This window comes from Malaclemys terrapin, chromosome 2, assembly GCF_027887155.1.
Source record: "Malaclemys terrapin pileata isolate rMalTer1 chromosome 2, rMalTer1.hap1, whole genome shotgun sequence".
NCBI lineage: Eukaryota > Metazoa > Chordata > Testudines > Emydidae > Malaclemys > Malaclemys terrapin.
Genome location: NC_071506.1, coordinates 51,202,721 through 51,226,144, shown reverse-complemented (window position 1 = coordinate 51,226,144; position 23,424 = coordinate 51,202,721). Strand labels below are relative to the sequence as shown.

The 23,424-nt window shown below is 44.9% G+C and overlaps 1 protein-coding gene across 1 annotated transcript; it reads left to right on the top strand.

The window, feature by feature from the left end:
• The first annotated feature begins 9,974 nt into the window (after positions 1–9,974).
• MRPL53 (mitochondrial ribosomal protein L53) lies at positions 9,975–20,482 on the top strand. The gene is made up of 3 exons (XM_054018335.1): positions 9,975–10,079; positions 14,245–14,357; positions 17,521–20,482. Exons 1-3 carry the CDS (start codon positions 9,988–9,990, stop codon positions 17,646–17,648), a joined length of 333 nt encoding a protein of 110 aa, XP_053874310.1. The 5' UTR covers positions 9,975–9,987; the 3' UTR covers positions 17,649–20,482.
• Positions 20,483–23,424: the final 2,942 nt, after the last annotated feature.

Sequence of the window (23,424 nt, the reverse complement as noted above, 5' to 3'; positions counted from 1 at the left end):
GTTATAGTCCCAGCCTTCACAACTTCCTCAGGCAAGAAGTTCCACAGGTTGACTGTGAGCTGTGTGAAGAAGAACTTCCTTTTATTTGTTTTAAACCTGCTGCCCATTAATTTCATTTGGTGGCCCCTAGTTCTTATATTATGGGAACATGTAAATAACTTTTCCTTATTCACTTTCTCCATACCACTCATGATTTTATATACCTCTATCATATCCCCCCTTCGTCTCCTCTTTTCCAAGCTGAAGAGTCCTAGCCTCTTTAATCTCTCCTCATATGGGACCCGTTCCAAACCCCTAATCATTTTAGTTGCCCTTTTCTGAACCTTTTCTAATGCCAGTATATCTTTTTTGAGATGAGGAGACCACATCTGTACGCAGTATTCAAGATATGGGCATACAACGGATTTACATAAGGGCAATAAGATATTCTCCGTCTTATTCTCTATCCCCTTTTTAATGATTCCTAACATCCTGTTTGCCTTTTTGACTGCCGCTGCACACTGTGTGGACATCTTCAGAGACTATCCACGACTCCAAGATCTCTTTCCTGATTAGTTGTAGGTAAATTAGCCTCCATCATATTGTATGTATAGGTGGGGTTATTTTTTCCAAGGTGCATTACTTTACTTTTATCCACATTAAATTTCATTTGCTATTTTGTGCCCAATCACTTAGTTTTGTGAGATCTTTTTGAAGTTCTTCACAGTTTGCTTTGGTCTTAACTATCTTGAGCAGTTTAGTATCATCTGCAAACTTTGCCACCTCACTTTTTACCCCTTTCTCCAGATCATTTATGAATAAGTTGAATAAGATTGGTTCTAGGACTGACTCTTGGGGAACACCACTAGTTACCCCTCTCCATTCTGAAAATTTACCATTTATTCCTACCCTTTGTTCCCTGTCTTTTAACCAGTTCTCAATCCATGAAAGGATCTTCCCTCTTATCCCATGACAACTTAATTTACGTAAGAGCCTTTGGTGAGGGACCTTGTCAAAGGCTTTCTGGAAATCTAAGTACACTATAACAACAAGGAGTCTGGTGGCACCTTAAAGACTAACAGATTTATTTGGGCATAAGCTTTCGTGAGTAAAAACCTCACTTCTTCGGATGCACTTCTTCTTCGTTTTTACTCACGAAAGCTTATGCCCAAATAAATCTGTTAGTCTTTAAGGTGCCACCAGACTCCTTGTTGTTTTAGTAGATATAGACTAACACGGCTACCCCCTGATACTTAAGTACACTATGTCCACTGAATCCCCCTTTTCCACATGTTTGTTGACCCCTTCAAAGAACTCTAGTAAGACATGATTTCCCTTTACAGAAACCATATTGACTTTTGCCTAACAATGTATGTTCTTCTATGTGTCTGACAATTTTATTCTTTACTATTGTTTCAACTAATTTGCCCGGTACTGACATCAGACTTACCGGTCTGTAATTGCCAGGATCACCTCTAGAGCCCTTTTTAAATATTGGCATTACATTAGCTAACTTCCAGTCATTGAGTACAGAAGCCGATTTAAAGGACAGGTTACAAAACATAGTTAATAGTTCCGCAATTTCACATTTGAGTTATTTCAGAACTCTTGCATGAATGCCATCTGGTCCCAGTGACTTGTTACTGTTAAGTTTATCAATTAATTCCAAAACCTCCTCTAGTGATACTTCAATCTGTGACAGTTCCTCAGATTTGTCACCTACAAAGGATGGCTCAGGTTTGGGAATCTCCCTAACATCCTCATCCGTGAAGACTGAAGCAAAGAATCCATTTAGTTTCTCCGCAATGACTTTATTGTTTTTAAGTGCTCCTTTTGTATCTCGATCATCCAGGGGCCCCACTGGTTGTTTAGCAGGCTTCCTGTTTCTGATGTACTTAAAAAAAACATTTTGTTATTACCTTTTGAGTTTTTGGCTAGCTGTTCTTCAAACTCCTTTTTGGCTTTTCTTATTACATTTTTACACTTAATTTGGCAGTGTTTATGCTCCTTTCTATTTACCTCACTAGGTAAATTAACCACTCAAACTTCAATCAGCTGAGCTGATCAAAGCTCCAAGAACATAAGAACTGCCATTCGGGGTGGAACCAATGGTTCCTCTAGCCCAGTACCCTGTCTGCTGACAGTGGCCAATGCCAGGCCCTTCAGAGGGAATGAACAGAACAGGCAATCATTGAGTGATCCATGCCCTGTTGTCAACTCCCAGCTGCTGGCAGTCAGAGGCTAGGGACATTCCAAGAGCATGGTCTTGCATCCCTGACCATCGTGGCTAGTAGCCATTGATGGCCCTTTCCTCCATGAACTTAGCTAGTTATTTTTTGAACCTGGTTATAGTTTTGGCCTTTACAACATCCTCTGGCAACGAGTTCCACAGCTTGACTGTGTGTTGTGTGAAGAAGTACTTCCTTTTGTTTGTTTTTAACCTGCTGCCTACTAATTTCATTGGGTGACGCCTGGTTCTTGTGTTATGTGAAGGGATAAATAACACTCCACACCAGTCATGATTTTATAGACATCTATCATATCCCCCCTCAGCCATCTCTGTTCTAAGGACTAGACCCTGGCAGCCTTTAGCAAGGCACTCATCAAAGCCTCAAGGGCTTGCTCAGGGGTCCACAGCCGGTACATACAGAACAACAAATAAAGAGTCAAACAAACAACCCATAGATAGACCAAATGCACCACTCACCAAGCCCTGCTACCTCCACGCATGAGGCCGCAGCTGAAACTAATCCCTCCGAAACTCCCCTGTTACCTTCCTCTGTTTGTGATTGATCTTCTGAAGTATTTTTATGAACCTCAATGGTAAGTCATCTCTTACCTCAGTAGTAAGTCAGTGATCCTCCATGGGAGATAGGGAAGTCATCCCTTCAGTTTTGTGCAGAATTTTAACAAGGGTGTCCCATGCGTCCTTACTGCTCTTAGCGGTCTCTGTCCATAGTGGGTACTAGGATCTGCCTCTTGCTGTTGTTCTCCTTAAAGTCTGTGGCCTGGTCTACCCATAGAGATGTCACTCAGGGCGGGGTGGACACAGCTGAGCAACGTAGCTGTGCTGACCTAGCCCCTAGTGTAGATGCAGCTCAGTTGATGGAAGAATGCTTCTGTCAACCTAGCTACCATCATTCGGGGAGGTGGTGTTTCTACACTGATGGGAAAAACCCATTCTGTCACTGATGGCTGAATCTACACTACAGGGTTATGCCAGCATAGCTGCGGCACTGGGCTCTGACAGTATAGTCCCTGTAGTGTAGACATGGTGTGTGTGTTTCTCTGCTTCCAGAAAAGACCTGTTTTATACAGCCAAGCTTAGCATTCTGTGCAGCCAGCTAGAGAGACTGCCTTTGCACATAACAGGCAGGCATGCAGGGCTTGTTTTGGCTCACCTCTCCTCTTTGAGGGCTGCTGCCCCCAGGCAGCATTATGTTTTATTCATACAGAGAGTACCTTGTGTCATGAATAGGTGTTTGGAACTTAATTACTAAATGCTAAATCCTGGGCCTGAGGGTCTTGGGAAAATAATCAGGGAAAAAAAGATTAAAGGATTCAAGGGAAGGAATCAACTATTAAAGTGCTCTTTTCGAGTTTGGCGCCAAAACAAGGAAAAGACTGGAAAGATAGTGTGTCGTGGCAGTAGAAGCTGCCTAGCAACAGAGAACGCATATAAGGGAGTGTCACCCTCTGAGGGGCGCTCTGTGTCTCTGGATGCTGTGAAAGCAGGTCAACTCAGTGAGGCATAGAAGCCCTCTTACAGAGTACCAGCCTTGCTATTAGCTAGAGCCCTGAGGGATTAGGACTTGAGATGAACCAGTAACATCTACCAAAGTTCCCTTAACTTACCTCCACTCGCCTGTTCTATCATCACTTGAGATAGCATTCGCATTCAGCGCGCAGGATGATGAAATCAAGAATAGAAGACATAAGAAACCATACTGAAGTTCTACTTACCTGTCACCAAAGTTCCTAAGGTCCAGTTCCTGTTGTGTTCCTGTTCCTGGCACCTGTCCCTGAGAACCTGGTTCCCATCTGTGTTCCTGTTCTCCTGTCCAGTGTCTGCAAGAAATAGTATAGTCCTTCTTGTTAAGTCCTGTGTACCCCATTGTGTATAGGGTTTGGGGCTCTGTGGTTCACCCCCTTTTACATCATTTGTGTTAAAAAACAAGCTGTTATTGTGTTATCTTAGTTTTCAGGGAGTCCTAGCCTGTTATTGTTACTCTTAATAAATACCACCTGACTATTTGCAACCTCAATCTGCCTTTATCTTAACTACACAATTGCCGATGATAGATGCGGAGGGGGTAGAACACTGCAGATAACCCATCTTCTGTAAAGTAAAACCTAGTTCCAGCTGTCTCAGGCTAACACCCTCTCCATAATGAGGGTGTGTAAAGGGGCTGAATTGCTGCCTGATGCATACATTGGTTAGATATAAAACTATGGACTGCTGAATTAGTCAATGGGATGACTGTATTTTTCCTTTTGAGAAAGTTTGCCGCTCTAAAATAGTAATTAGAATAAAAACACTGGTCTACAATTTTTGAGAAGTTGTCTGCTTCAGAGATAAAATGTGCTATTTATTATGTATTTTGATGTGCTGAATTCAAATATGACAATTAAAACAACTGATTGGCTACTGTTTCTAAGATATTTAAGTGTTTACATTTTATGTCTATGTATATTGTGTAGATAGTAGAGTTTTAATCATAAATTGTAAACCTAGGTCTTTTCATGTGTTTATGGTTGCTTTACATGATAATATTTCACCTGTCCTGTTTATGTAACACTTTAAAAATCAGCAAAAGGGTTATATAAATAAAATTTATTATGAAACAAAAGGCAAAAAACGATTATGTACATAGTTTAGTCCTATTCAGTGTCTACTCGGCGCTTCTTGGCTTGTCTCTTGTATTCATTAAATGGAGCATCTCTTGTCACTGTCCAGCAATAGTCTGCAAGCATTGATGGGCTCCATTTGTCCTGATAGCGTTTCTCCATTGTTGCAATGTCCTGGTGAAATCGCTCGCCATGCTCGTCGCTCACAGTGCTCCGCAGTTCGGTGGAAAAAAATCTAGATGAGAGTGCAAAAAATGTATCTTTAGTGACATGTTGCAAACAAGGCTTTTGTATGCCTTGAGGAAGTTTTCCACCAACAACCTGTAGTTGTCTGCCTTGTTGTTTCCGAGAAAATTTATTGCCACTAACTGGAAGGCTTTCCATGCCGTCTTTTCCTTGCCATGCAGTGCATGGTCAAATGCATCATCTCGAAGAAGTTCACGAATCTGAGGACCAACAAAGACACCTTCCTTTATCTTAGCTTCACTTAACCTTGGAAATTTTCCACGGAGGTACTTGAAAGCTGCTTGTGTTTTGTCAATGGCCTTGACAAAGTTCTTCATCAGACCCAGCTTGATGTGTAAGAGTGGTAACAAAATCTTCCTTGATTCAACAAGTGGTGGATGCTGAACACTTTTCCTCCCAGGCTCCAATGACTGTCGGAGTGGCCAATCTTTCTTGATGTAGTGGGAATCTCTTGCACGACTATCCCATCCGCAGAGAAAACAGCAGTACTTTGTGTATCTAGTCTGCAGACCAAGCAAGAGAGCAACAACCTTCAAATCGCCACAAAGCTGCCACTGATGTTGGTCATAGTTTATGCACCTCAAAAGTTGTTTCATGTTGTCATAGGTTTCCTTCATATGGACTGCATGACCAACTGGAAGTGATGGCAAAACATTGCCATTATGCAGTAAAACAGCTTTAAGACTCGTCTTCGATGATTCAATGAACAGTCTCCACACATCTGATCGTGAACGATGTTGAGGGCTGCCATCACACCATCGATGTTGTTGCAGGCTACAAGATCACCTTCCATGAAGAAGAATGGGACAAGATGCTTTTGACGGTCACGGAACATGGAAACCCTAACATCACCTGCCAGGAGATTTCACTGCTGTAGTCTGGAGCCCAACAGCTCTGCCTTACTCTTGGGTAGTTCCAAATCCCTGACAAGGTCATTCAGTTCACCTTGTGTTATGAGGTGTGATTCAGAGGAGGAGGATGGGAGAAAATGCGGGTCCAGTGACATTGATGGTTCAGGACCAGAAGTTTCATCCTCTTCCTCGTCTGACTCAAGTGAGAATGATTCTGGTGCATCAGGAACCGGCAGTCCTTCTCCGTGGGGTACTGGGCGTATACCTGATGGAATGTTTGGATAATGCACAGTCCACTTTTTCTTCTTTGACACACCTTTCTCAACTGGAGGCACCATGCAGAAGTAACAATTGCTGGTATGATCCGTTGGCTCTCTCCAAATCATTGGCACTGCAAAAGGCATAGATTTCCTTTTCTTGTTCAACCACTGGCGAAGATTTGTTGCACAAGTGTTGCAGCATATGTGTGGGGCCCACCTCTTGTCCTGATCTCCAATTTTGCAGCCAAAATAAAGGTGATAGGCTTTCTTAACCATAGTGGTTATACTGCGCTTTTGTGATGCAAAAGTCACTTCACCACAAACATAGCAGAAGTTATCTGCACTGTTCACACAAGTACGAGGCACCTCTGCTCACTTTGGCTAAACAGAAATGTGTCCCTTTGCAAAATCAAACACTGACAAATAAGAGAGCATGACACTGTATGATTTCTGGAGCTGATATAGGGCAATTTGTTCAGCAGAGTGATGTAAGCTTTGTTATGATTGCATCATCCATGACTTCTAGGAATAACATGATGCAATTCATATCATGTATGATGCAATACCAGCTTCAGATTGCATCATTCATTGTTTTGCCTAAAAAGCAAGTACTGTCCAAACCCAGTCATAGATTTATTCATGGATCCAGTCAAAGATGTATTTTAGTCATTTCTGGTTTAAATTGAGATCCCTTCCCTTTATAACTCACCTATCCCTCGCCATTCCCAAGTCCAGGGTCGTATATACTGACCAAATAGCATATCCTGAAAAACTAGAGCCAATCAACAATTTTAAGCATCATTTTCATTCTCAGTGACCCAGAATTAGTAAAGTTTGACTACATTTATTTCAGAAGCATTTTGGCTGTAGAGCCGTGAAATCAATCAGGTTGGGATACCAATGTTACAGATGTCACAACATCATTGTCTGTTAAAAGTAAATATACTCTAGTTATCACTATACAGTACTTAAGAATAATTAATCACTTGGTTTCAAATGTGAATCCTTGGAGAATAGTCTCTAGCATAGACATTTCAGAGTTCTCAGATTAACTGCTGGAATGGAAAGGAATGATTCAGGTTCTTTGTGGATAATTTGTTATGAGCTATTCTGGAATCAAATTAAGACACTATGGGTCAGAGTTCAATCTTAGTTACACCTGTGTAAATCCAGGGTAAGCGGAGACACTGATGGAGTTAAACTGGTGTAAAAGAACAAAACTAAGATTCCTGCTTCTGTTCCATATTAATTCTAGGACTTGGTTGTAACCAAGTACAGAGAAGATCCTTCTTTAAGCAAACAAGATGCCTGCACTCATTTCCCTTGGCTTCATTTCATAGAAAGATTCTATCTTTTTAAGGGAGGAAGAAAGATGTGTTGTCTTAAGGTTACTGAACTTATATTGTGCCTTATGTTACTTTAAGTTGGATGGATCACGTTCAGGCAGCTAAAAAATAAACTACTGAAAAGGGGATTTTTTTATATCTTTCCAAAGTGATGGTTCAGAGCTAGGAGGAAAGATAAAACTTTTATAGATTATGAAAAGGCCAACAGGTTGGTTGATTTGCATTATGGAGGAGATGATTGAAGAAAGTTCTCTTTGCCCTGGATTCTGCACAGCAAACTGTACAAATTCCACAGAAAACTGCTATCAAAACACAATAGGATGATATAAAGATTATTTCTGCCTTACCTATTTTGAAATCAACAGGAGTACAGGGTGCCCAGCACCTGGCAGAACTGAACTCTTAACGATCAATAAAATACATCTTTTCTTCCGCATTCCCAAAATACTGCTCTAAGAGAGGCTGATTTGTATTATAATGAAGAGAGAGAAGGATTGTTGAAGTTCTATAGTTTGGTTTCACCTTTTAAATATAAAACATTCTATTTGCCCCCTATGTGCCTGATCTGGCACTTCTAACTCAGGCAAATCCTCTTTTAAATCACTGAGTTTTTGCTTAAGAAGTATGTTTGTTACAATGCTTTCTCTCAGAGACTTATTTTTGCAAAGACAAAGCTATAATATAAATGAATTTGGAGACAAAGTTTTAAAATACTTACTTCTGAAATTAGTTTAACTATTTAATTTATTGTTTAAGCTTCACCTCACTAGAAAGCTGGAGTTAATTTAGTGACTACATTAAAAAAAAAAAAGAGAGAGAGAGAGCTAAAGCTACATTACAACAATACCTTAGCATTTCTAAATGATGCCAACTATTCTATTTTATACAGCAGTTAGTTACTGTGGAAAAAAGCATCAGCAGTACTTCAACCAAGGTAAAAATGAAATACAGTATTGAAAGACTCCCTAGAATTTCACACTGTATTTAAATACGTTACCAAAGCTGATTTATTCCAAGCTCCCACACCAAAGGTTTGCTAGGATCCCAGTACTCTACCAACAATTTCAGATAGCACACAACTCCCAAAAACTTTACAAAAGTTGTTTCTGCCATCTGCTGTAAAATTGATGAATTGCATTGGCTATGCTGCATTCCAATTAACTTCAACAGTGTTTGTTTAATGACTTATTATTTAGCTGGTTTATCTTACCTCCTTTTATATATTTTCTAATGCACCTATTTTAAAAAGTCTTTATTTCCATTTCTATCAGACTCTTCAGCAGGTCTCAGCAGTAATGATTCATATTGCCCTTTGTTTAGTATACAACCATTCTTATAAAAAAGGTTTGCTTCAAAAATTGATAGATATTATCAGAGGAGGCCAGGCAAACCAAAGCAAGACACAATTCCTAGGAGAAGTAGTGGAAACCAGTTGGTACGTCTTACAGTAATAGACTCAGATCCTGCAGTGAGCTCTGCATGGATGTATCCATGCCCACACAGCAACGCATTAGAGGATCAGGGCTGTGTATTGCCAGGGATATAGGTCTTTATATCCTTAACTCCTGCAATTCTAAATTCTATGAAGGCAGAGAAACCTACAAGAAACTATGGTAGGCCCTGATTCTGCAAGTGATACCTCATGTGCCTACTAGGGTTACCAATTTTGGTGGGATATGTGCCTGGAGGTTTCATCACATGACATAATCTTTAATTAAAATTAATCTTTAATTACTGGAGACTCCCGGACAATCCTGGAGGGTTGGCAACTCTATTGACAACCCACACTGAAGCCAATGAATGTCTATCTGCACAAAGCCAATTGGAGTGGGTCCGTGTATAAACAAACTACAGGGCACCTAGGAGGGCACTGTGTCAGGGATATATACTCCATTTATAGTTCTATATTTTTGCTCCTGCTGTTTGATAAGTTTGATGAAGAAAAAAAGAATCAAATAAAAATGTTAACATGAAAAGAATCAAGTTTCCTAACACTTGCCCTGCACTCGAATCTTTGCTCTTTGTCTTTTGAAAGCTTTGATGAGGCCGGGGGTGTCCTGCTCTTCACTCATTTCTGTTCACTGCACTGCAATGAACGACACCTGGCGGGGCGTTAGGGGCGTACACTCCCCCGCACCCCGTCCGACTGCTCCCAGGGCAAAATCGGAGCCCGTTCTGAAGACGGGGATCATTGCTTTAAATGAGTGAAAACCGCTCATCTGAGCGGACCCAGCAGCAAACTCTATCATCCCGCAGCGGGAGAGGCGCGACCCGGCGCCTAGCTCCCAGGCACAGGCACCGGCACCAGCGGAGCGGCACCGCTAGGGGCTCCGGCTGCGCCGCCGCTCCCGCCGAGCACTACATTTCCCACAGAGCTGTGCGCACCGCCACCGCTCTGCGTCCCGCCTTGGCGAAGGGGCGTCTGGGAATTGTAGTCCCAGGCGGAGCAAGGGGAAGATGGCGGTGCCCAAGGCCGTGGTGGCGCTGAGGAACGTGAAGAGCGTCATGGTCCGGTTCTGCCCTTTCCAGACCAACGTGGAAACCACGCGGTGAGGAGAGCTCGGGAGGGCGGCCAGACACCCCCTCCCATTCAGCCTCCACACGGGGAGCAGCCCGTCCCCCCATCCCCTTCTCACGGGGAGCAGCCCGTCCCCCCTATACCTCGCTCACAGGGAGCAACCCGTCCCCGCCCATCCCCTTCTCACGGGGAGCAGCCCGTCCCCCCCTATACCTCGCTCACAGGGAGCAGCCCGTCCCCCGATACCCCACTCACGGGGAGCAGCCCGTCCCCGCCCATCCCCTTCTCACGGGGAGCAGCCCGTCCCCCCTATACCTCACTCACAGGGAGCAGCCCGTCCCCCGATACCCCACTCACGGGGAGCAGCCCATCCCCTTCTCACAGGGAGCAGCCCGTCCCCTTCTCACAGGGAGCAGCCCGTCCCCCCCAATCCCCTTCTCACAGGGAGCAGCCCGTCCCCCCTATACCTCACTCACGGGGAGCAGCCCGTCCCCCCATCCCCTTCTCACGGGGAGCAGCCCATCCCCTTCTCACAGGGAGCAGCCCGTCCCCCCTATACCCCGCTCACGGGGAGCAGCCCGCCCCCGCCCATCCCCTTCTCACGGGGAGCAGCCCGCCCCCGCCCATCCCCTTCTCACGGGGAGCAGCCCGCCCCCGCCCATCCCCTTCTCACAGGGAGCAGCCCGTCCCCCCCTATACCTCGCTCACAGGGAGCAGCCCGTCCCCCGATACCCCACTCACGGGGAGCAGCCCGTCCCCGCCCATCCCCTTCTCACGGGGAGCAGCCCGTCCCCCCTATACCTCACTCACAGGGAGCAGCCCGTCCCCCGATACCCCACTCACGGGGAGCAGCCCGTCCCCTTCTCACAGGGAGCAGCCCGTCCCCTTCTCACAGGGAGCAGCCCGTCCCCCCCAATCCCCTTCTCACAGGGAGCAGCCCGTCCCCCCTATACCTCACTCACGGGGAGCAGCCCGTCCCCCCATCCCCTTCTCACGGGGAGCAGCCCATCCCCTTCTCACAGGGAGCAGCCCGTCCCCCGATACCCCACTCACGGGGAGCAGCCCATCCCCTTCTCACAGGGAGCAGCCCGTCCCCTTCTCACAGGGAGCAGCCCGTCCCCCCCAATCCCCTTCTCACAGGGAGCAGCCCGTCCCCCCTATACCTCACTCACGGGGAGCAGCCCGTCCCCCCATCCCCTTCTCACGGGGAGCAGCCCATCCCCTTCTCACAGGGAGCAGCCCGTCCCCCCTATACCCCGCTCACGGGGAGCAGCCCGCCCCCGCCCATCCCCTTCTCACGGGGAGCAGCCCGCCCCCGCCCATCCCCTTCTCACGGGGAGCAGCCCGCCCCCGCCCATCCTCTTCTCACGGGGAGCAGCCCGTCCCCCTATACCCCACTCACGGGGAGCAGCCCGTCCCCCCCTATACCTCGCTCACAGGGAGCAGCCCATCTCTCCCCATCCTTTTCTCACGGGGAGCAGCCCCACCCTTTGATTGCCAGATACTGGGACTGGAGGATGGGATGGATCACTTGATAATTGCTCTGTTCTGTTCATTCCCTTTGAAGCATCTGGCATTGGCCACTGTTGGATGACAGGATATTGGGTTAGGTGGACCATTGGCCTGACTCAGTATGGCCATTCTTATATTTAAGTTAAAATATCAAATATCGTGAGAGTTGGCCAAGTTAAGATCCCGGCAAGACCTATGCAACCCCATTGTTTTCAGACTACTCATTTGGTGACACCTGTATAGATGTGTTCACTTGATTTGCACAAATATAATTTACATGAGTTTAGCAAACAATTGTTGATGTTGTAAAAGAAGGAATAGAATCTAGTTCCTCCTCGGATGTGCTGTCTTTACTACATTGATGAGAGTAAAATGCAGCAGTGAAAATTACTGTTACTACAATAAGATGATATGATTTACTATCAGTAAGCAGATATATGTCTGAACACTGAGGCGGCATTCTTTAATAGAAAGGTGCCATTTTTATTCGCTTTTCAGAGAAGAAAGGTATCATAACGAAGTTCCACAGGAAAGATATACTGTAACAAATGATCAGAAGATGGGTTGAAATACAACTAGTCTATCTTCTGCTTCTGTGTCTTTGGGTATGTCTACTCTACACTATGAGCTGGAAAGCGTAAATTCCAACTTGAGGGGACATATCTGCTGGAGCTGGGACTGAGCGAGCATGCTAAAAATAGAGTGTAGCAGTAGAGGGGATGGGGAGCTATCCACACTATGTAGTCGGAGACACTAAGCATGTAGTGGGTGGGTAGCCCTTCCTGCTGCCACAGCTACACTCAGTCAGAGCTAGCACGGGTTAAGTCTCCTGGAGCTAGAATTTGCACCTCCAGCTCAAAGTGTAGAGGTACTTACTAAGGCCTGCAAACACACATGTGCTTAACTTTACTATGCTAAGCACAGAGGCCCCAATCCTAAAGTCATTGAGGATCCATGTGAGTGCAAGGGTCAGCCCATGTGGCGTCAGCAGTAAGATTAGGGCCTTTGTTATTAGTACGGCCCTACCAAATTCTCCGTCCATTATGGTCAATTTCATGACCATAGGATTTGAAAATTGGTAAATTTCATGTTGTTAGATTTTTAAATCTGAAATTTCATGGTGTTTTAATGGTGGGGGTCCCGACCCCAAAAGGGAATGCGTGGGAGGGTTGCAAACCTGTTTGTGGGGGAGGGTCATGGGGTTGCCACCCTCACTTCTGTGCTGCCTTCAGAGCTGGACAGAGTGGGGAGGAAGGGGTGTGGAGCTATCTGCAGCCAGGAGAGATACCCAAGAGCACCCCTGCAGGGAAAGAGCAAGTTCTGTCCTGCCCCAGCCCTGCCCGGACTATCAGCTAGGAGCCCCCTTTGCTGGGATGCTCCCAGCAGCACAGGGAAGATTGGATCCAACTCCACAAGCCTCCTCCAGCTGTGGGAACCCTCTGGGGCTGCTGCCTAGTTCCAGAGCATCCTGCAGAAGGGGGAGGCTCCCAGAGGTGGCTCTAGTCGTCCCCCCCAGCCCGCCCCCATTGCGAGGAATGGCTTATTTCATGGTCCGTGACGTTTTTTTCATGGCTGTGAAATTGGTAGGGCCCTAGTTATTAGTGTTACAATACTTACAAATAGTGAGGAAAAACACAATGCTGATGTTCTTTGGTAATTAATTGCCTGAAGTCCAAATAATTGTGCTTTTTCCATAACTACTTCACTACAGGAACATAAAACACAAATTTGGAGCAGATTTGACGAGTTATTTTACACACACCCGCATGCGTGCATGTGCATACACACACAGTAATAGAGGTTAAGGCTAGAAGGGACAACCAGATCATCTAGTCTGACCTGTATATTACAAGTCGCCGCTGCCACAACCACCCACACACTACAGAGGAAGGTGAAACACAACCAAGGTCACTGCCAATCTGACCTGAGAGAAAATTCCTTCCTCACCCCACATATGGTGATGAGGTAGACCCTGAGTATATGAGCAAGAACCAGCCAGCCAAGCACCTTGAGAGAGAGAGAGAATGCTCCGTGCCACCTAAGAGCTCTGGCCCATCCCTTCCAATGTCATATCTCCAGCTGTTGCCATCGCTGATGCTTCAGAGGAAGGCAATAAAAATAACCCATAACAGAATACATTGGTGTGCGTCCCTTCCTGACTCCTGCAGGTGACTGTCCTATCTTCAAAGGGACCCTATTAATTGAACTTTGGCCAAAATTTAAATGTGGAAAAACAAATTACACAAGCTTCAGCAAATCATTAGACATGTTACCATGGAGTTGGGGAAAAAATCCAATGGAAACAGATATTTAAACAAAATAAACATTTATCTGGACTCCAAATACTGAAACATTGACAACCTGAAAGTAAAATTAGTTATAAAGAAAAATAAAACTGATTTGATTGATAGCTGGGATAATGCAATCAATCAAAAAGAAATGCAGAAAGTAAACAAAATAGTGAAAAGCAAATTGGATTTTAAAATTTCTTTGTAATAATAATCTGTTAAAATGATCATGCAATCGAGTCTGCACTTATGGAACTCCTTGTAGAACTGGGGCAGTAAATATAAATCCTAATTGGTTTGTATTTTGGTTAGCTAGCAACATCAAACTATGTAAATTAATTGCAGAAATATGTTCAGTATATTCTTACTTAATCTATATTTCTTAAATCTTTTCAGAATATTTCTTCAACATGTTAACAGTAAAAAAGCTCGTGCCTCCAATATCAACTGTGTAGTGACAACAGATGTAAGACATGATGGATCTGAACCAGTTGTAGACATCATGTTTGGTAAGGAGTTTATCATTCATCTTAAAGGGAACGTAGCCTTTCTAGACTCGCACTGGAAGATATTTGTGATTGTTTCCTGTAATTTGTATTGGTATTGACATCGCAGTTATGGATCAGAACCGTATTGTGCTAGGTGTTGTACAAACATGTTTTTGAGCAAAAGTAGGATGGAATCAGTCAGGTTAATGGATATGGAAGGAAATCATAAAAAATTCCGACTACTGGATTTAGAACTGGGAAGCAAGGGAATGCTAAAAAAAAAGAGATTGATTTCATTACAAACATAAAGTTCCAATACTTAAATGAGAGGTCTGCAAGTGGACCCTTGTACCTGTGCAGAGCCCTGTTGAAGTCAATGTGGCTCCATGATGCCACAGAGACCTGTCCACCTCTGTGCATCTCACTTGTAATATTGGAGTCATAGACTTCTCAGTCTTGAGAACGTAAGGTCTGATCCTGCAGCTACTTATGCAGTTGAGTAACTTGGTCATATGAGCTGTCCCACCTTAGTGGGACTACTCACATGTATAAATGTTTGCAGAAATGGGTCTACGAGATGTGCAGCCAGCTCTGTAGGCTCCTCTAACTTATACTGGAGGTTTCCATCAACCCCAGCGCAGCCCAGATTTGAGGCACTTCATAAATCGCTTTAATCCGCCTTTGTTCTCCTCTCTCCTGAGCTTTACCTTCTGTTCTGCTGCCTTCTAAGAGGTCCAGCAGAGAACCCAGCCCATTAAGATTTTTCCTTCACTAATGATTATCTATTTGTTTTCCTTTTAAACTTTCATATTTTAATCGGGTCAGCTGTCATTTCTAGCGAACACTGCAAAGATTTAGCTTTGATATGTCAAACATATATATATTTTTCAGTGTCTTTACAGTATTTCCTTCCTCGTTTATTTCTCATCTTTATCTCTTGCCTGGCTATACTAGATGATGAAGCTCAATGCTGTGCAGAGCCTCTGCCAAAAGGGATTATTTTACTGATGCCAGGAACTACTGCTCTCAATTTTTCACTTTCCCAAGGTGCTGAGCATGTTGCCAAGGAAACATTTCCAGTCCTTGCAGCCTGCGAACACAGGACCTCTGTCTGGGGATTGGTCCTACTTTGAGCAGGGGGTTAGACTAGATGTCCTCCCGAGGTCCCTTCCAACCCTAATACTCTATGATTCTATGACCTGAACTTGGAAACTGCACAAGACAGTGTATTATGCTGCTGGGCTTGCTATAGTTTTTTTGAGGGATACTGTCAACTTGAAAAATCTAGTCACTTTGAAATTTAGTTACAATTAGTTTTAGGCACTACATTTTGTTCCTAGTTCTCCCTGACAATTTTTAGGTTTTAAAATGAAATTTTCCTAATTTTTAAAATGTTTGTTCTTACCTGTTTCTGTATTAAAGACACAAACGAACAGGGTAAACTGATTAACTTGATTCCTCTTCAGGGGATACCGAAACTGACTATACACAATATATAGTATAGTTGTAGTTTGTTGGTCTCGGGATACTAGAGAGACAAAGCGGGTGAGGTAATATCTTTTACTGGACCAACTTCTGTTGGTGAGAAAGCTTGTGTCTCTCACCAATAGAAGTTAGTCCACTAAAAAATATTACCTCACCCACCTTGTCTCTTTCAGATGTGGAATCCACTCCCTTAGGGCTGGTCTATACTACACAGGTCAATGTAAGGCAGCTTATGTCGACCTAATTATGTCAGTCTCTATACAACAGCCTTCCTCCTGCCGATGTAAGCCCTTGTCTACACTACCGCGGTAAGTCAACCCAAGTTATGCCACTCTAGATACATGAATAACATAACTTGAATCGACGTAGCTTAGGTTGAGTTACTGTGGGTGTCTACACCGTGCTGCACTGATGGGAGACGCTGTCCTGTCGATTTACCTTACTTTTCTTGTTCCGGTGGAGTACTGGAGTCGACCGGAGAGCGCTCTGCGATCGATTTAGTAGGACTTTACCAGACCCACTAAATTGACCCCCGCTACATCGATCACATCAGTGTTGATCTCTGGTAAGTGTAGACATAACCTAAGTGCCCTACTACACCGTTATAACTCCACCTGCACGAGAGGCGTAAGGCTTATGTCGGTGTAGATAGGACAATGCAATGTAAGGGTAGACACTGCGTTACTTACATCAGCTGTTGGCAGGAGCCAGGAAACTGACAAGAAAGCAGGCAGCTAGAGTCCCGCTTCCCCCCACTCCCCTGGAGAGCTGGGCGGCTGGACTCCGCTCCTGCCTGGGAGCTGGGGTGAGAAGCCTGGGTGACTGGACCCTGCTCCCGGCTGCAAGCCGGGGCAAGAAGCCGCGGTCAGCTTCCCCCTCTCCTCTCCCCCCACCCCCTGCCTGAGTGGAGGGAGGGCAACCCACCGGAAGTCTGTGGGGCAGCTGGGCTCCCAGTAGGGAGCTGCCAGCAGAGCTGAGAGACTGGTCTCTCAGCCCTGTACACTACCCCTCTTAAGTTAGTGGAAGTGCTCCTGGTGAGGACACATACCACAGACCCAAGGAGGGTAGTGTGGAACTGTACCGCTACAGTAATTACAGCAGTGGCTGTAAGTCGACATAATATAGGTCGACTTACCTTTCTAGTGTAGACATATCCTTAGAGTCCAAGTTTGCTGACTTTCAGAGAATAGTGTGAACTACTTTAGTAACACATCTGTTCTGAAACTAGATCATATATGGGGAGCTTTTCCTTATGTTTGGATGAGGCAGTTCAGGGATGGAGGCTGTTTTTGTTGTTGTGGGCAGTTAACTTTAATGTGTTCCTTGCTCTTAATGTATGGTATCTTAGAGACTAACAAATTTATTAGAGCATAAGCTTTCGTGGACTACAGCCCACTTCTTCGTATGCATCCGAAGAAGTGGGCTGTAGTCCACGAAAGCTTATGCTCTAATAAATTTGTTAGTCTCTAAGGTGCCACAAGTACTCCTGTTCTTCTTTTTGCGGATACAGACTAACACGGCTGTTACTCTGAAATGTATGGTATGCGCACAGATTCAATGGTAATGGGTATATGAAATCATTGAATATTTTTAAGTAAACTGAATGAACTGAGTGTTTACACTGATTTTAGTTTGAATGTATGCTAAATTGTTTCTTATAACTTTATCACCTCTAAAACTTATGATCTTTCCTTTACAGCTGATGGAGACAGATTGATAATGAAAGGAGCCAACTTGACAGCAGCAGAAATGTTATCAGCTTTCAACTCCAGATGCATAGCAAAAGACCTTAAGGCAGAAGAGAAAACCAAGAAAAAGGGTGCTTGAAGATCAAAGGAACAATTATGTTTAAAATTGTTTAGGCATGTGAAAAGCAGTGAGCAGTTTTTGTCATCATAACTACATAGGAAACTTCACTAATAACTGACATGAAATCTTAAAAAGAGACATGGACAAAATGCTGGCCAATTCAACATACATATAAATATCAATTCATATAAATATATATTTTTCCTAAGGAAAGTATAATGGAGAAGCTAAAATCGTTAACTCTGGCAGGGTCGGCAAGTCTAGTATGCACAAATAAATTCCTCTAGCCATCTACACAAATCATCAGTCTCTTGACTATGCACACACTGGATCAATGCCATGCCTATTTGTATATTAATATGAATAATGAAGATGAGCCTAATAAATTTGTTACAAATGGAAAAATTAAGTTTAGACAGTGTTTTCAGCATACATGCTATGCACTGGTATCCAAAACTTCATTAGATGGTTAAACAATGTTATTGCTTTTAAAGTTAGTCAGTAAATATAAATGTGATGAATAAGTTTAAAATATTATCTAGATTTGCTGTCACTCAGCTACAGTATTTTAGACAAAATTCAGGACAGATTCTATAGTGTTCTACTTGTCTGTCACTAAGTAACTGATTTTGATTCAAGAATCTCTGAAGATTAATAAGTGTTTAGTTAGCTCAGAAATTAAATCAAACCCACAAAATAAATAAGAATGTGGAAGACCCATCTTATAAGGGACTATCCACAGAGAAAAAGTGCAACTTGTTGTGAATAAGGGTGACAGAATATAGCCCAAAGTGAAAGATGAATTGGTGTTTTCAGTATTTTGGAGGGAGAGGTCATTTGCTGTGGTCCAGTTTTGTTAGTTTTTTTAAGAACAGAGTAGGCCTGATTCTGTGTGTTTTTTTCCCATATGCATAAAATCTGCAGAAGGAAGGACAGTTTTACCAGTACAGGTTTGTAGTTTGGGCCCATAGAAAGGAGAATGGTAAGGTCCATTAGGCTCGCTCTTATTTCAGAAAGATGGCAAGAGAAGGTAGTGAAAGCCTTTTTTTTTGTTCTGTGTACAGTGTTTAGCCCACTGAGGTCCTGGTCTGCGGCTGGGGCTCCAGGCGCGACCACAATGTGTGTCGTAGTAATGGATTTTTTAAAATTTACATTTACTAAATCACCTATCAATCCTTTAGGCATTGTACAGTTATTAAAAACCATGGCAAAAGGACAGATATCCTTAATACGATAAAAGGACTCGACTGCCCAAGTCATTTTAAAACATGGCCTTTATACTGATAAAATAAACTCAGTACATAACGTAGTAATCCCATAATAGTCAGAACCTTTCCTCATCCCACTTTGTGCAAACAAGCACATTAAAATAGATGAACGTACCCGGAAGGTTAACAAAGCTCAGCTTTGTCAGGCTAAAGGGGAAATGAGTTCCAGACGCACTGTTCTGTGGGGGGTGGGGGGGCACACGGGGTCTCATCTCCCCCTCTCCTCCCCCCTGATTTCTGCCAGGGTTCACACCAGAACGTGGCTAGCAGCAGCCTTTCAGAACTACGGGAGGGAAGGAAGAGATGGGAGCTGCTTCCAGCCACAGGGAACGAGGAGAGGGGGAAGGGATGACCTGGCCTGTGTCTTTGCAGAGTTCATCTCTTCCTCCCCCTTACCCCCCATGGCTGGAAGCAACTTGTCCCTTCCTGCCCACACAGTGTCAAAAGGCAACTAACATCTCCAGGCTGCTGCTGGTCACCGACATAACCCAGCCCCCTCCAGTCCCCAGGCTACAGAGCGGGCAGGAAAGGGTTAAGCCCTAAGGACACATTGTGCACCAGGTCCCAGGGAACCTGACTGCGGGGGGCTTCAGCAAACCAGCCAGAGAGGTGGCTCAGCAGAGGAGGGTGCCTAGGGGACAGAACAGCCCCCACTCCCTGGGGGCAGGACTCAGAGTGGTGAGGAGTAGGGCGGGTGAAGAGGGTGCTAAGCCCCTGCCGAGGGGAGGCGGTTGCTGTGGAGCCAGCAGGAACAGTCTGGAAATCACTTCCCTGCCCGCTCCAGAGCTTAGCTGAAGGACTAAGAAGCTTCCCTGTGCCAGCGCTGTGCAGGGCATTGGCACATGCAGGGCTCGGCTTCTCCTGGCTAGTACCCTGGACTGGAGGGTCTTGGGCTGTCCTGGGGTGCCAGCCCAGCCAGAGGCAGTGGAGGAAGGAAGGAGCCTCCTGGCCAGGCTGCTGGTGAGCTGAGCGCTCAGACCAGGGGCTGGTTCTCCGCACAGGGCTGGGAGCGGGACACGCCCCGCCAGGGGGGATATGGAGGAACAGTGGGGCAAAACAAGGAGAGTACAGCAAGAGGGGGAGCATGTAAAGGGCTGATGGGTGGGTAGCAGAGGCGACATGTAACCGGACGCCACCTGGCGCCTGCCCGTACTTATCAGCTGCCACAGTGTGCAGCCAGCGCTGGCCAGAAACAAGACAGGGGGCGGGGCCTTGCTGGCCAAGAGCCGGCATGCAGCGGGGGCTGTGCTGATGGACCAGAAGGGGGAGCGGCCAGCCCCGTGTGCTGCAGCTCCGCCCCACCACCAGCTTTGCACACCCACCCACATTGTCAGCCACTGGACCTCCCCACTGATGCTGGTGGGCAGGAGGCTGGCGAGCAGGGAGGCTGATGGGGGGGAAGCAAAAAATATGGGTCAATTTGCCCGTTTTTAAGAAAAAGTTGGGACACCTGTAGGAGGGCTTAAATACGGGACTATTCCTTTAAAAACGGGACATCTGGTCACCCTACATTTGATAGACCTGTGCTCTGATCCTTTATTTAAAACCCTTCATTTTATACCCAAATAAATTAATCCATTATTTGTTTCTGGTAGAGTTAATATGAAGATGACCATTGGGTGGGCTCAATCAGGGATTGGCAATCTTTGGCACACGGCCTATCAGGGAAATCTGCTGGTGGGCCGGGACGGTTTGTTTACCTGCAGCGTCATCCCTCAGCCGTGCCGCTTCCTGCAGCCCCCATTGGCCTGGAACAGTGAACCGCGGCCAGTGGGAGCTGCGATCGGCCGAACCTGTTGACGCTGCAGGTAAACAAACTGGCCCAACCCGCTGGCGGATTTCCCTGATGGGCCGTGTGCAAAAGATTGCCGATCCCTGGGTTAAAGTACATGGTCACCTAGGAAGTAGGACATGTTATCTTAACAATGGGGTATGTATTAAATTAGGAGCACATCAATGTCTGTGGGAAATGATAGTCTGGCATTTGAGCCAGAGTGCTGAAAAAACTGACAATTGTGGGCTCAGTAAAAACTGAAAAATGTGGCACTTCTAATAGGGGATAAGAATAGTTAACCCTTAGGGTCCAGTCCTGCAAGATGCTGAGCTCTGCCTTTGAGATGCTGCGACTGTGAACTCCCATCAACATTAATATTGGGTGAGGTCCCCCAGCATCAGGCCCACCGGGTTTTTCATCTTTTGAGTTCTTTAGAGTCTGATTCTGTTCCTAACAAGGAAACTGACTAGAGATTATCTCAGCAAGGTCTCACCATTTACCAGTATAACATTCCCCCTCCCAAATAAATAGGGAATAATTTTGAAGGCATAATTTTTATTTCTCCATTGGAATAATTAATGGCACTGCCTTTTGACCAAGCCTTGACCGTATCATAAAATGTGACACAGAATGCTTTTTAAATTAATCGGTTGGCTAATTACAGTTTTCTACTACACCTCTGGACTAAAGGCTGCTGTTGGGTAATCAGATCTGCACTGGTGGCCATGCAGAGTCTCAGAGACTTCACAGGGACTCTGCAGAGGTACAGGAATTTGCCTGGTGTAGCTATTGCAGGAGAGAGGCCTTTCTTACTGAAAAAAAGTTTAATCAAATGATCAAATTAAAATGCATTATTTTTTTTTAAATGGTGTCAGTTGAGATTGCCAAGCTGACTGCTTAGGGGATATATCCACACAATTTTCATTAGTGTCAATGGGTGTTGCAAGGTTAAATCCCCCATTTGGTTTTGAAAATCTCAACCACTGATTTTGGCAATTTTGCCAAGCTATACTCCCACCTACATTTGTGCAGCCATGCTGCATTTGGAGCCATTCTATGCGGGCAGAATCTGGCCCCTACTATAATAGAAAGGCAGCTTGGGGGAGGAGCATGCATACCTTTTGATGACTAGTGCTAGGGTGGAATTTAAATTGCATTGACTGCAATCCCTGAGTTTACACCTTACAATTTAAAGTTTGAAATTTCTGACTAGATTCTTGACGGGACAAAAAAGCCAAAACAGAACAAAAAAAGCCAAATTTTCTCTAGATATGGACCAAAGATGAAAACTTTCAGGTGTGATTTTTGATCACTCAAACGAGTCTCAAAGTGACACTTAAGAAGTCATTTCTTTAGGTTGCACATAAATACATATTACTGTATATACAGCAAATATAGGTCCTGAGGATCATTTTGTATATTCTTCTGCCACATGCAGCTTTGGGAAACCTGCCACCTAAGGGCAAAACTCTGCCTAGATATGGTGCCCATATCCAAAGGCAGAATGGGACACCAAGCTTTGATTCCCGGATATTGTTGGTGAGATAGAAAGCATGTAGTGTGGTTTGCAGATACCAGGGAGATTTTGCTGGGCACGGGGTTAGAGCAACCTTATTTTTACTTAAATCTTAGCAAACTGCATATAGATTGGGCCCTATCAAATTCACATTCTATTTTGGTCAATTTCACGGTCATAGGATTTAAAATATAATAAATTTTGTTATTTCAGACATTTAAATCTGAAATGTAATGGCATTGTAACTGTAGGGGTCCCGACCCAAAAGAGGGTTGTGGGAGAGGTTGTGGTATTGCGACTCATACTTCTGTACTGCTGCTGGTGGTGGCGCTGCCTCAGAGCTGGGCAGCTGGAGAGCAGTGGCTGTTGGCCAGAAGCCCAGCTCTGAAGGCAGCGCCATTGCCAGCAGCAGTGTAGAAGTAAGGATGGCATGGTATGGTATTGCTACCCTCACTTCTGCACTGCTGCCTTCAGAGCGGGGCCCTCGGCCAGCAGCTGCCACTCTCTTGCCGCCCAGCTCTGAAGGCAGCGCCACTGCCAGCAGCAGTGCAGAAGTAAGGATAGCATGGTATGGTATTGCCACCTTACTTCTGCACTGCACTGCTGCTGGGCACCTGCTCTGAAGGCAGGGCAGAAGTAAGGGTGGCAATACCATGACCATCCTTCAATAACCTTGCAACCCCCTTTTGGGTTGGGACCCCTAGTTTGAGAAAAATTCTGGTCTCCCCCGTGAAATCTGTAGAGTATAGGGTAAAAGTACACAAACAGATTTCACGGGGGAGACCAGATTTCATGGTCCATGTTGCATTTTTCACAGCTGTGAATTTGGTAGGACCCTACATATATATAAAACCCACTTCCCAGAGCTCAGACACTACTGAAATATCTGTAAACTAAAGTATAGCAAGAGTATTGACATGCAAATGTCAAGGGTCACACATAGCTTCACAATTCTCGATGTAGTATCATAGTACCTTTTGAACTGAGTAAGGTGTACCCCACATCAGCTGTGTAACCAGGGTCTCATGTTTCATCTTGTTAGCCCAGTGACTACACAGCTGGCAACAGAGTACCACCCAAACACAATAAGGAAATAGAAACAGTCAGCCTTGCAAAATTCTTCTTACTCACAAAGCAGGAGAGGTGAGTAACTTTTTTTGATGGCCTAGTATGGGGTCGGCAACCTTTCAGAAGTGGTGTGCTGAGTTTTCATTTATTCACTCTAATTTAAGATTT